Below are 11,789 nucleotides of genomic sequence, written 5' to 3'. Positions count from 1 at the left end.
TCTGCTTTATTGACTATGCCAAAGCCTTTGACTGTGTGGATCACAGTAAACTGTGGAAAATTCTGAAAGAGATGGGAATACCAGACCACCTGATCTGCCTCTTGAGAAATTTGTATGCAGGTCAGGAAGCAACAGTTAGAACTGGACATGGAACAACAGACTGGTTCCAAATAGGAAAAGGAGTACGTCAAGGCTGTATATTGTCACCCTGTTTATTTAGCCTATAGGCAGAGTACATCATGAGAAACGCTGGACTGGAAGAAGCACAAGCTGGAATCAAGATTGCCGGGAGAAATATCAATAACCTCAGATATGCAGATGCAGAAAGTGAAGAGGAACTCAAAAGCCTCTTGATGAAAGTGAAAGTGGAGAGTGAAAAAGTTGGCTTAAAGCTCAACATTCAGAAAACGAAGATCATGGCATCTGGTCCCATCACTTCATGGGAAATAGATGGGGAAACAGTGGAAACAGTGTCAGACTTTATTTTTGGGGGCTCCAAAATCACTGCAGATGGTCACTGCAGCCATGAAATTAAAAGACGCTTACTCCTGGAAGGAAAGTTATGACCAACCTAGATAGCATATTCAAAAGCAGAGACATTACTTTGCCAACAAAGGTCCGTCTAGTCAAGGCTATGGTTTTTCCTGTGGTCATGTATGGATGTGAGAGTTGGACTGTGAAGAAAGCTGATCGCCGAAGAATTGATGCTTTTGAACTGTGGTGTTGGAGAAGACTCTTGAGAGTCCCTTGGACTGCAAGGAGATCCAACCAGTCCATTCTGAAGGAGATCAGCCCTGGGATTTCTTTGGAAGGAATGATGCTAAAGCTGAAACTCCAGTACTTTGGCCACCTCATGTGAAGAGTTGACTCATTGGAAAAGACCTGATGCTGGGAGGGATTGAGGGCAGGAAGAGAAGGGGATGACAGAGGATGAGATGGCTGGATGGCATCACTGACTCGGTGGATGTGAGTCTGAGTGAACTCTGGGAGTTGGTGATGGACAGGGAGGCCTGGCGTGCTGTGATTCATGGGGTCGCAAAGAGTCGGACAGGACTGAGCGAGTGAACTGAACTGAACTGAAATGAATGCCACTAATTGGAAAAGAAGAAAGATCTCAAATTACTGACCTCAGTGTCCCCATTAACTAAAAAAAGGAGAGAAAATCAAATTCAAAGAAACCATAAAAATGAAATGAGCAACATAGCTGACATTAATAAAATAGAAAACAGATAATAGAGAAAAATCAATGAAACCAAAAACTGATTCTGAGATCAATAAAACTGACAAGTTCTAGCCAGAGCAATTAGGGTGGGAGAGGGGAGAGGGAAGACACATGACCAATATCAGGAATGAGGTGACAGCACTACAAATATTATGGATATTAAAAGAAAATAAGGGATTATTATGCAGCCATCTTGGATCCTGTGGAGGCCTGCTAGGAACAGGACTTCTAAATTGACAAATATGTCTGGAAGGCTGTGGTCCAAGGCCATTTTTTCTGGCTATAAGTGGGGTCTACAGAACCAGAGGGAGCATGCAGCTCTCCTGAAAATTGAAAGTGTATATGCTCGGGATGAAACTGAATTCTGTCTAGGCAAGAGATGTGTTTCTGTGTACAAAGCAAAGAACAACACAGTATTTCCTGGCAGAAAACCTTAGTAATCTGGGGAAAGATAACTCAAGCTCATGGAAACAGTGGCATGGTTCCTGCCAAATTCCAAAGCAACCTTCCTGCTGAAGACATTGAACACAGCATCATGTGATGCTGTACCCTTTGAGAATTTAAACTTACTGAAAAGTAAATAAAAAGTGTGGATTTGTTAAAAAAAAAAAAGGGGGGGGATAGTAAGAACAACTTTATGCCAATACATTTGACAGCTTAGATGATAGAAAAATTCCTTGAAAGATACAAACTACCAAAGCTCTCTGAAGAAATTTGCAACCTAAATAATAGCCCTATATCCAACAAAGAGGTTGATTTTGTAGTTTAAAACCTCCCCACAAAGAAAGCTGTAGGCCCAGATGATTTACTGCTGAATTCTCCCAAATATTTAGAAATGACACTGAAGTCTAGACAAACACCCAGAAAATGGGAGGGAAGTTTCCCTGCTCGGTGATACAAGTCCAGGTTGCCTATTTGTCTTTCTGACCTGCTGGCTATAGGTTGGAGGTTTCAACAACCTCTTCCTTGGACTTGATTAATTTACTCAAATGGCTCACAGAACTCAGAGAAACATTTTACTTACTAGACTACCAGTTTATTATTAAAGGATATAACTCAAGAATTGCCATATGGAGAGATGCATAACGTAAGGTATCAGTAAAGGGTGCAGATCTTCCATGCCCTCTATGGGTACATGGCTCTCCCCATACCTTCACGTGTTCACCAACCTGGTTGTGAGCAGGGGTTACTCTCTAGTTATTGTGTGGGCTTCTCATTGTGGTGGCTCCTCTTGTTGCAGGACATGGTCTCTGGGGTGCATGGTCTCAGTTGTTGTGGCACACAGATTAGTTGCCTGCAGTATGTTGAATCTTCCGGATCAGGGACTGAACCTGTGTCCCCTGCATTGGCAGGTGGATTCTTAACCACTGGACCACCAGGGAAGTCCCCTTTTGGGGTTTTATGGAGTCTTCATTACATAGCCGTGACTGATTAAATCATTGGCCATTGGCAATTGATTCAATCTCCAACCTCTCTCCCTTCCCCATAGGTTAGGAGATGTGGGACTGAAAGTTCTAACCCTCTAATCATGTGGTTTGGTTTTCCGGACAGTCAGCCCTCATCCTTAGGTGCTGTCCAAAAGTCACCTCATTAACATAACAAAAGACATGCTCATTCTCATATCTTAGGAAATTCCAAGAGTTTTAGGAGCTCTGATTCAGAACTGGGGATGAAAGCCAAATACAAATAAATCAAAGAAAGGAAACAGGAATAAGAGAAATGAAGGATGGCTCCTAAATTTTTGCTCAAGTAACCAGGTGAATGATACATTTATTGAACTAGGAGAAGTGTTATAGTGGGAGTGTGGGTGGGGACAGGATTAATAGGTTGATTTGAACATGTGAAGTTGAAGGTAGCTTTTAAGGGGAGATTTCAAGTAGGCATAAGGAATTAGGGCTCAGAAATTCAGGGGAGAGATGAGGGGTGGAGATACAGATGTGTCAGTTAAATCAAAGAAATTTGTCATCAAATAAATGGTATTTAAAATTGTGGGGCTGAATGAGACCATTTGAGGAAAACTTCAAAAAGAAAAGACCCAAGGCCAAGTATTCCAACATTTGGAGGTAGAGGAAGATTATTCAATAAAGAAAATAGAGAAACAGTATTAGTGAGGTGGGAGAAATTATCTTTCGTGAGATGTTGTAAAAAACAAAATAAGGAAATATGTCATTTATCTTAAATGCTGTTGAAGTCAAATATGATGAGGACAAAGAAAACCCATTTAGTTTTTCAAGTGGAATTTCCTTGGTAAATGGACAAGAGCAGTTTTAGGAGTGTGGTTATGGTCAAGAAGCCAGTTAGAGTGGATTTAAGAGAGAACTGGAGGTGAGAAAATGTAGGCAGAACCAAGAAGCAACTCTTTAGGGAAATCTTCCTTGGAAAGAAAGCCAGGGGTATTTCCTTGGTGGCCCAGTGATTAAGACTTTGCTTCCACAAAGTGACCCAAGCCATTGGAGATGTTGGTCAACCACCTCTGAGAGGCAGGCCTGGGCCCAGCCAGTGCCAGCTAAGCATCCTTAGGTAGGATGAGGGGGCATCATGGGACCCCTCGTGTTGGGGGACAGTGCTGTCTGGTTGATTCCAGTTGGGGGCAGGAGGTATATTTGTTTATTTTCCTGGTTTCATCCGTTGGATCATTGAAAAAGCAAAAGGATTCCAGAAAGAACATCTACTTCTGCTTTATTGACTATGCCAAAGCCTTTGACTGTGTGGATCACAACAAACTATGGGAAATTCTGAAAGAGATGGGAATACCAGGCCACCTGACCTGCTTCCTGAGAAATCTGTATGCAGGTCAAGAAGCAACAGCTAGAACTGGACATGGAACAATAGACTGGTTCCAAATTGGGAAGGGAATATGTCAAGGCCGTATATTGTCACCCTGCTTATTTAACTTATATGCAGAGTACATCATGCGAAATGCTGGGCTGGATGAAGCACAAGCTGGAATCAAGATTGCCGGGAGAAATATCAATAACCTCAGATATGCAGATGACACTACCCTTATGGCAGAAAGCAAAGAACTGAAGAAGAGCCTCTTGATGAAAGTGAAAGAGGAGAGTGAAAAAGCTGGCTTAGAACTCAACATGGCAGAAAACTAAGATCATGGCATCCAGTCCCATCACTTCATGGCAAATAGATGGGGAACAATGGAAACACTGACAGACTTTATTTTCTTGGGCTCCAAAATCACGGCAGATGATGACTGCAGCCATGAAATTAAAAGACGCTTGCTCCTTGGAAGAAATGCTATGACCAACCTAGAGAGCATATTAAAAAGCAGAGACATTACTTTGCCTACAAAGGTCCGTATAGTCAAGGCTATGATTTTTCCAGTAACATATGGATGTGAGAGTTGGATTATAAAGAAAGCTGAGCACTGAAGAGTTGATGCTTTTGAACTGTGGTGTTGGAGAAGACTCTTGAGAGTCCCTTGGACTGCAAGGAAATCAAAGCAGTCAATCCTAAAGGAAATCAGTCCTGAATATTCATTGGAAGGACTGAGGCTAAAGCTGAAGCTCCAATACTTTGGCCACCTGATGTGAAGAACTGACTCATTGAAAAAGACCCTGATGCTAGGCAAGCTCTGGGAGTTGGTGATGGACAGGGAAGCCTGGCATGCTGCAGTCCATGGGGTCACAAAGAGTCTGACACGACTGAGGGACTGAACTGAACTTCCTTTTTTAGGTTGTTGCGGTCCTAAACAAATGGTTCTTTGTACTCTGCTTGCAAGTTTTCTGTGAGTTTGAGTGTTTCCAAATTAAAAGTTAGGCCAAAAAAAAAAAAAAAAAGACAGTGCTCTTTAACTGCAGGGGGCATGGGTTTGATCCTTGGTCACAGAACTACCAAAGCTGCAGGACACAGTCAAAACCTTAAAAAAAAAGAAAGCTAGGAAATGGCACAATTGCTTGTGAGCTAAAGTCAAGAAATGATTTTTTTAAAAATAAGATATAAAAATATGTGTTTATGACATTGAAAACGCCAGTAAAGTCAAGAGCTTACTAGCATCAAGTGAGATCTTAATGGTGAGCATCAAGTGAGATCTTAATGGTGCTGTGTAATAGTACTTCATTTTCTGAATCCATTCACTTCCCCACATTCCTAAATAACTAACATTAGAATCTCAGATGCCACTGATTATAAGATACATCATTATTTTACATATTACTAGGAAAGAAAAAGTCTACCAATTAAACTATGGCATGTCATCATTTGTGAGACAGCAATTTCACATATGTTGAAATATGAAAAAAAATTAGAATCAGTCTAATGCAGAATTTCTTATCTTTTCTTTCCTCATATCTCAAATACCTTCTCCCTAACATCACTCTGAGCTTTCAATTTCACTTATAAAATACAAACACTCAGGGAGGATATCCTCATTCTCCCCCCACCAAATCTGTACCTATTGATTCTGCTTCTCCGGTTATTTCAATGAATAAATTGCCCAGGCTCTTGCTTAGAACTGATCCTCCCAATTGTGTGCTGGATTCTATCCCTTCTTTCCTCAAGGACTTTGCTCTTGCAACTGTCCTGTCTCTCCTGTATTGTTGATTTCCCCCTCTCCATTGTATCATTTTAAATAGGGTACAAACACTGTAATTTCTTCCATCTTAAAAAAAATTTCTGAACCCCAAATCCATCTGCAATGGACAGTTTTACTTTCCTATTCATCTTTAAAAAATTGAAGGAGTATGTCTATAAGTACTTGCCTTCTCCCATTGTTTCATCCCACTCCTAATTCTTGTCAGACTTCATCAAACTTCCATCAGTACACCAAAAGGGCAAGTTTCAGCCATCCCCGAATTGCTCGATCCAATGGTCAATTATTACTTCTCATCCTACCTAACCTATCAGCAGCAGTTAATGCAATGGATCACTCCCTCCTCCTTGAAACGTTCTCTTCCCTTGATTTTGCAGATCCAAACCTTCCTCCTTTTCCATCTGCCTCGGGATTATTCCGTCTCAGTCTTCTTTGTTGGGTCCTCTTCATGTTTCTGACCTAAGCTACTGTTTTACTAGAAAAGACTGAACTGAGTAAAGGCAAATTATTCTCTTAGCAAACTGCTGACTTAGATTTTCCAGTATTTAAAAATTCTGAGGTCTATAGCTTTTAAACAAAAATGGTATCTACATCTCCCTTTTATAAGTGAGCATGTCTCTTCAAGCAGCCCCAGAAATACCAGATCTGGAGTCTCCCTCTAAGGAGGCAGAACCGACGCATTCCAGAAATAAGCTCCATAGGCTTTATGGGAAATGTAGTATTGGATGAATAGCCTGCACCCCGCGGGAGCCTGGGAACTCTGGGCGAAGAGTTATTTCCGGACACGCGCAGTGGGGTGGTAGCCGGTATTCTGTAATTTTTGAACCAGTACTGCATGAAGTGAAAGTTGGGGTATCTCCCGGATCTGGGAGATCTCCGTAACCTGATCTCCAGCTTAGAGCCGGAGCTGGGAGTGTGGCGGTGCAAAGCTGGCAAGTATGACTCTACAGAACTTGGGGGACACAAGGAAAGGGCAGGAAGAAAGGGACCGCTTTATTGGCTTACCCAACGAAAATAAAACGTGAAAACCCTCACATGCGGTGACTTCCAGTTTGGGTGTGTGGGTCCTGTCCGATTCTGGAGTAGTTCAGAGAAAGCTAGGGAAGGGTCCAACTGCCACTCCGTGGGTTCCTAGATCCCAGTTGCGGCTTGAGCAAGTTCAGTTTGCATTCCTGCTCTTGTGCTTTAAACTGCATCTTTCCTGATGACAAAAGCACCTTTGGCCCTACTAAAGCCTACAAAAGGAAATAGTAAACCATTTTCAGGGATCTAGGAAGAAAACATTTTTAGAGAAACTTAGGTGCATGCTTTAGGGTATTTTCATGTGAAATGAAAATACCTCCTGCCATATTAATAAACAAGAAATGTCACAGCTATCAGTGATACGTGGCTTCCAAATGTGAATGAGGGCTGCTAAAACTGCGAACCAGCAGAAGCTGCTGCCCGCCCCCCGCCCCACGGTGATTGCTTTGGAGCTGGGAGAATGCCAGAAGTAAGGTGAACAGGGAAACAGGATTAGCCCCAGATAGCTGAGGTGAATATGAAAGGAATGAATTCAGTGAGCCCAGAGGCTTGCATCTTCCCATACAAAGAATGGGATACTGATATTTGAGGTTCAGCCTGCCTGCTTCCTTTGTTGCAAACTTGTGTATAGCCTGACTTCCTCTCCTGCCTCCTTGGAGCAGTTTTCCCAGAGTTACTGAGATGCGGTCTCCCAGGCTAACATTCCCACCAAATAAAATAATTCTCTACTTTCAGATTGTGACTATATTTTTTTAGTCAACACTCACAACAATCATCTGAAGTAAGTATTATCTCTATTTTGTATATGAGTTAACTGAAGCAGAAAGGTGAGTTTAACTTGCCTGGACTCAGGCAGTTTAGTATAGATGATCTGAGAGTTAAACTCCAGATGAATTTCCTTCAAATTTCATCCTTTTTGCGAGTTGAAAAGAACCTGCAAAACAAATCATTGGATTTATTTTTCTTTTGAAATATTTTTATATATGCTAAGTAAATTTTGGTTTGTCATTAAAAAAAAAAAAAAAAAAACAACTCATGGTATGTGTATGGCTGAGTCACTTTGCTGTTCACCAGAAACTCCCACAATATTATTAATCGGCTATACCCCAATACAAAATAAAGTTTTTTTAAAAAAAGAACCCTTGGTGAATCTGCAGATTTTCCAGTGATGATTGTAAATAAAGCTGAGAGTGCCTCTTGCACATTTTAGCCTTTCTAGGGCTCGAGCAGTCCTGGTTGGAATTTCAAAAAGCCCAGGTTGGGCCTGTAGGAGATGGTGAGATTGAGAGAGAGAGATTGAGATTTAGAGTCTCAGTTTAAGACTTCAGCTTAAAAAAAAAATCCCTCCCCCACTTTACCTGCATCCAGCCTCTTCATAAAACCTAATTTGAGATCTCTTACCCAATCCACCTACAGAACAGAGGCCAGAGAATCACAGGAAGGAATGACTTCCAAAGATAACTGAGCTTGAGAGATGAGGCTTTTAGTTATCACTTTAACTCATTCATTATTATCTACTTAGAATGAATTTCTGGGAGAAAAAAACCTGCCACTGGTTAAGGTTAATGATTTGCTATTAGGTCAGTAGGATAGAAATGTACAGCCTACTAATATAAGATCATTGCTTATAAAATGTGGACATTTCTGACTTGCTGGAAACATCATTCTCTCACAGGGTGGCCTTTTCTCAGACTGCACTGTATGTGCTTCTGTTCCCGTAGAGCAGGGTTCTCCATTGCAGTCCTGGTATTTCATGTCTTTATTCTCTTCCCCATTTCTACTTTCATAGATCTCTGTGCAGAGAGGCAGAAATGATCAACTTCAAGGTAAGGCGTCCATTTATTGTTATTAAAATCTGTCTCTTTTTTTGATGGGTAAGAAGTGGATTTATTTAGAGAGATGCACAGTCCGTAGACAGAGTGTGCACCATCTCAGAAAGCAGGAGGTCCAAAGCTCTTTTTTAAAAATCCATATAAAAAGGAGATTATATATAGTTAGGGAGAATGTAGACTGAATAGATCAGGTCCAATAGGAAATTCAGAAAATTGATAAATTGATATCCAGGTTATAAGGTTTTTCAGCATTTAGGTAGAGCCTCATATCGGAGAAGGCAATGGCACCCCACTCCAGTACTCTTGCCTGGAAAATCCCATGGACGGAGGAGCCTGGCAAGCTGCAGTCCATGGGGTCGCTAAGAGTCGGACACGACTGAGCAACTTCACTTTCATTTTCACTTCCCTGCATTGGAGAAGGAAATGGCAACCCACTCCAGTGTTCTTGCCTGGAGAATCCCAGGGATGGGGGAGCCTGGTGGGCTGCCATCTATGGGGTCACACGGAGTCGGACCCGACTGAAGCGACTTAGCAGCAGCAGCAGCAGAGCCTCATATGTGTACCCACTGGTGATCATAGAAAATGGGTAGCCAACCACAGTATTGGCTTTGTCCAGGATCATAAAGCCGAACAATTCCCCTGATAAGTAAAATCTTTCCTAGCACAGTTGTCCAAAGAAAATATTACAATTCCAAAGAAAATATTACAATAATGTTTCAAAGAGGTTATGTTAGCAACAGTATTGCCAATAACAATTCTGTGATAAATATAACATCCCATTTCCAATGACCTTAAGAGTGTTCCCTAGAATAAGCAGGGAACATAGTGCCAAGAACTCCGTTTGCAAGTCCATGTGTGCTGTGCTATGCTGTGCTTAGTCGCTCATTTGTGTCTGATTCTTTGCGACCCCATGGACTGTAGCCTGCCAGTCTGTGGGGGTTCTCCAGGCAAGAATACTGGAGTGAGTTGCCATGCCCTCCTCCAGGGGATCTTCTCGACCCAGGGGATAGATTAGGTATCATTATTGTGATTGCATTATACTTTTAGATAAATTTGGAGAGAATTCATAACTTTTCAATAATGAGTTCTTCATTTTATTTGCATTTTTATTTTGGTCCTTCATTATAGTTGTATAGGTTTTTATGTATGTAAATTCTTATACATTTCTTATCATGTTTATTCTTACACATGGTTTAAGTTGCTATTGAGAATGGGATGAATATTTTTTTCATAATATTTTCTAACTGGCTATTCTGGTGCATAGGAAAGTATAGATTTGTCTGTTTGACCTTATTCAACTTACAGAACTCTTACTAAGTCTAAGAGTTTTTTAGTTTAGTCTTAGATTTTCTAGATAGACCATCATATACTCTTCAAATGGAGTTTTGTCCCTTATTTGCATATCTCCATTGGTTTTTTTTTTCGTCTTATTGCAATGGACAGGATTTCTACTACTATAATTTTGAATATAATTGCTAGCCAGAGTCTTTTCTGGTCCAGTTTTAATGGGAATTCTTCCAGTGTCTTATATTCCAGTAGATAGTTGTTCTTTGGTTTTTTATTTTTAATCAAGTTAAGGATTCTTAGCTTACTAAGATTGTTTTCATAAATTGGGAACTTTTCCCCTCATATCCTCTTTTTATACTTGTCAATAATATATTTCATGGTTTTAACATAACAGTTTAAAGAATTTATAATACTCTTCCCATTAAAGGGACAAACAATAAATATTTTAGGCTTTAAGGCTATATGGCTTCCCTGACAACTGCTCAACTCTGCCCTTGTAGTTGAAGTAAAACAAATAGGCATAACTGTTTTCCAGTTACATTTCATTTACAAAATTATATTTCTTCTAAATAAAAATATTTCTGTGGCATTAAAAAAAAGCTTGTAGGTTTTAGTTTGCTTCCTTATATGGTCTTAACTATCTCTTTGTGATAGAAATGTTGCTATGTGCCTTTTTAATTTCAGTTTAAATTAAAAATGATTTTGATTCATGGTTAAGAGGATATATTTTATCATATAAAAATCTGTGTTTTTCTATTTTATTATGCTTATATAAGTCTAGCCTGTTAACTTTATAGCCTATTTAACATCTAATTACCTTTATACATTTATTTTGTAGTGTTTAATAGGCTGTAAGATTACTGAGGGCAGTAATAATTTTTTTCTTTTTTGTATCACTAGTACTAAGAAAAACAGTACTGTACTCGGAGAAGGCAATGGCACCCCACTCCAGTACTCTTGCCTGGAGAATCCCATGGATGGAGGAGCCTGGTGGGCTGCAGTCCATGGGGTTGCACAGAGTCGGACACGACTGAGCGACTTCACTTTCACTTTTCACTTCCACTTTTCACTTCCATGCACTGGAGAAGGAAATGGCAACCCACTCCAGTGTTCTTGCCTGGAGAATCCCAAGGACGGCGGAGCCTGGTGGGCTGCCGTCTATGGGGTCACACAGAGTCGGACACGACTGAAGCAACTTAGCAGCAGCAGCAGCGGTACTATACTTGGTATGTCCTCATTAAATATTATGTGAGTGAATGAGTGAAGAACATATAAGCAGTATTTTAAAATAATTTTATTAAGACTTAATTCACTTATTATAAGTTGACCACCTTAAAATTAGTGTATTAGCTCAATTCTGAAACTGTCATCACTAATCTAAGAACATTTTCATATCCTCAAAAGAAACCCGATACCCATTAACAGCTACTCCCCATTCCTTCCTTCCCCCAGCCCTGAATTACTTTATGTTTTTATGGATTTGCCTATTCTGAAAATTTCATACAAATTGAACTGTACAATATGTGATCTCTTGTGACTGGCTTCTTTTACCTAGCACAATATTTTCAGGGATCATCTATGTCATAGAGTCCTTTTTAGTTCTGAATAATATTGGATCATGTGGATATACCTCATTTTGTTTATTCATTTATTACTTGCTCAATACCCATATTGTTACCACTTTTGCCTGCTATGAATAATTCTGCCATGGACATGTGTGTATGATTTTTGTGTGGACATATGTTCCCTTGGAGAAGGCAATGGCACCCCACTCCAGTACTCTTGCCTGGAAAATCCCGTGGACGGAGGAGCCTGGTAGGCTGCAGTCCAGGGGGCCGCTAAGAGTCTGACACGACTGAGTGACTTGACTTTCACTTTTCAC

The 11,789-nt window shown here is 40.5% G+C and overlaps 1 protein-coding gene and 1 pseudogene across 7 annotated transcripts in view; both read left to right on the top strand.

Moving 5' to 3' along the window:
• The window catches only part of ZNF684 (zinc finger protein 684), a 30,046-nt gene that overhangs the window by 13,539 nt on the left and 4,718 nt on the right, over positions 1-11,789 (top strand). For 2 of the 7 annotated variants that reach the window (XM_024990220.2, XM_024990217.2), the window contains exons 1-2: positions 6,713-7,569; positions 8,578-8,614. Coding sequence is in view for 4 of the 7 variants with exons in the window: in XM_024990217.2 (XP_024845985.1) it covers positions 8,600-8,614 (15 nt within the window). In the remaining 3 variants the exon portion in view is untranslated. The other 5 variants (XM_059885186.1, XM_005204807.5, XM_005204806.5 and 2 more) reach the window with 5 other exon arrangements.
• Positions 912-1,786, top strand: LOC107132342 (large ribosomal subunit protein eL33-like; annotated as a pseudogene).

The sequence above is a fragment of the Bos taurus genome, chromosome 3, assembly GCF_002263795.3.
Source record: "Bos taurus isolate L1 Dominette 01449 registration number 42190680 breed Hereford chromosome 3, ARS-UCD2.0, whole genome shotgun sequence".
Taxonomy (NCBI): domain Eukaryota; kingdom Metazoa; phylum Chordata; class Mammalia; order Artiodactyla; family Bovidae; genus Bos; species Bos taurus.
Note: the sequence above shows the minus strand (reverse complement) of the source record. Positions and strands in the feature narration are given on the sequence as shown.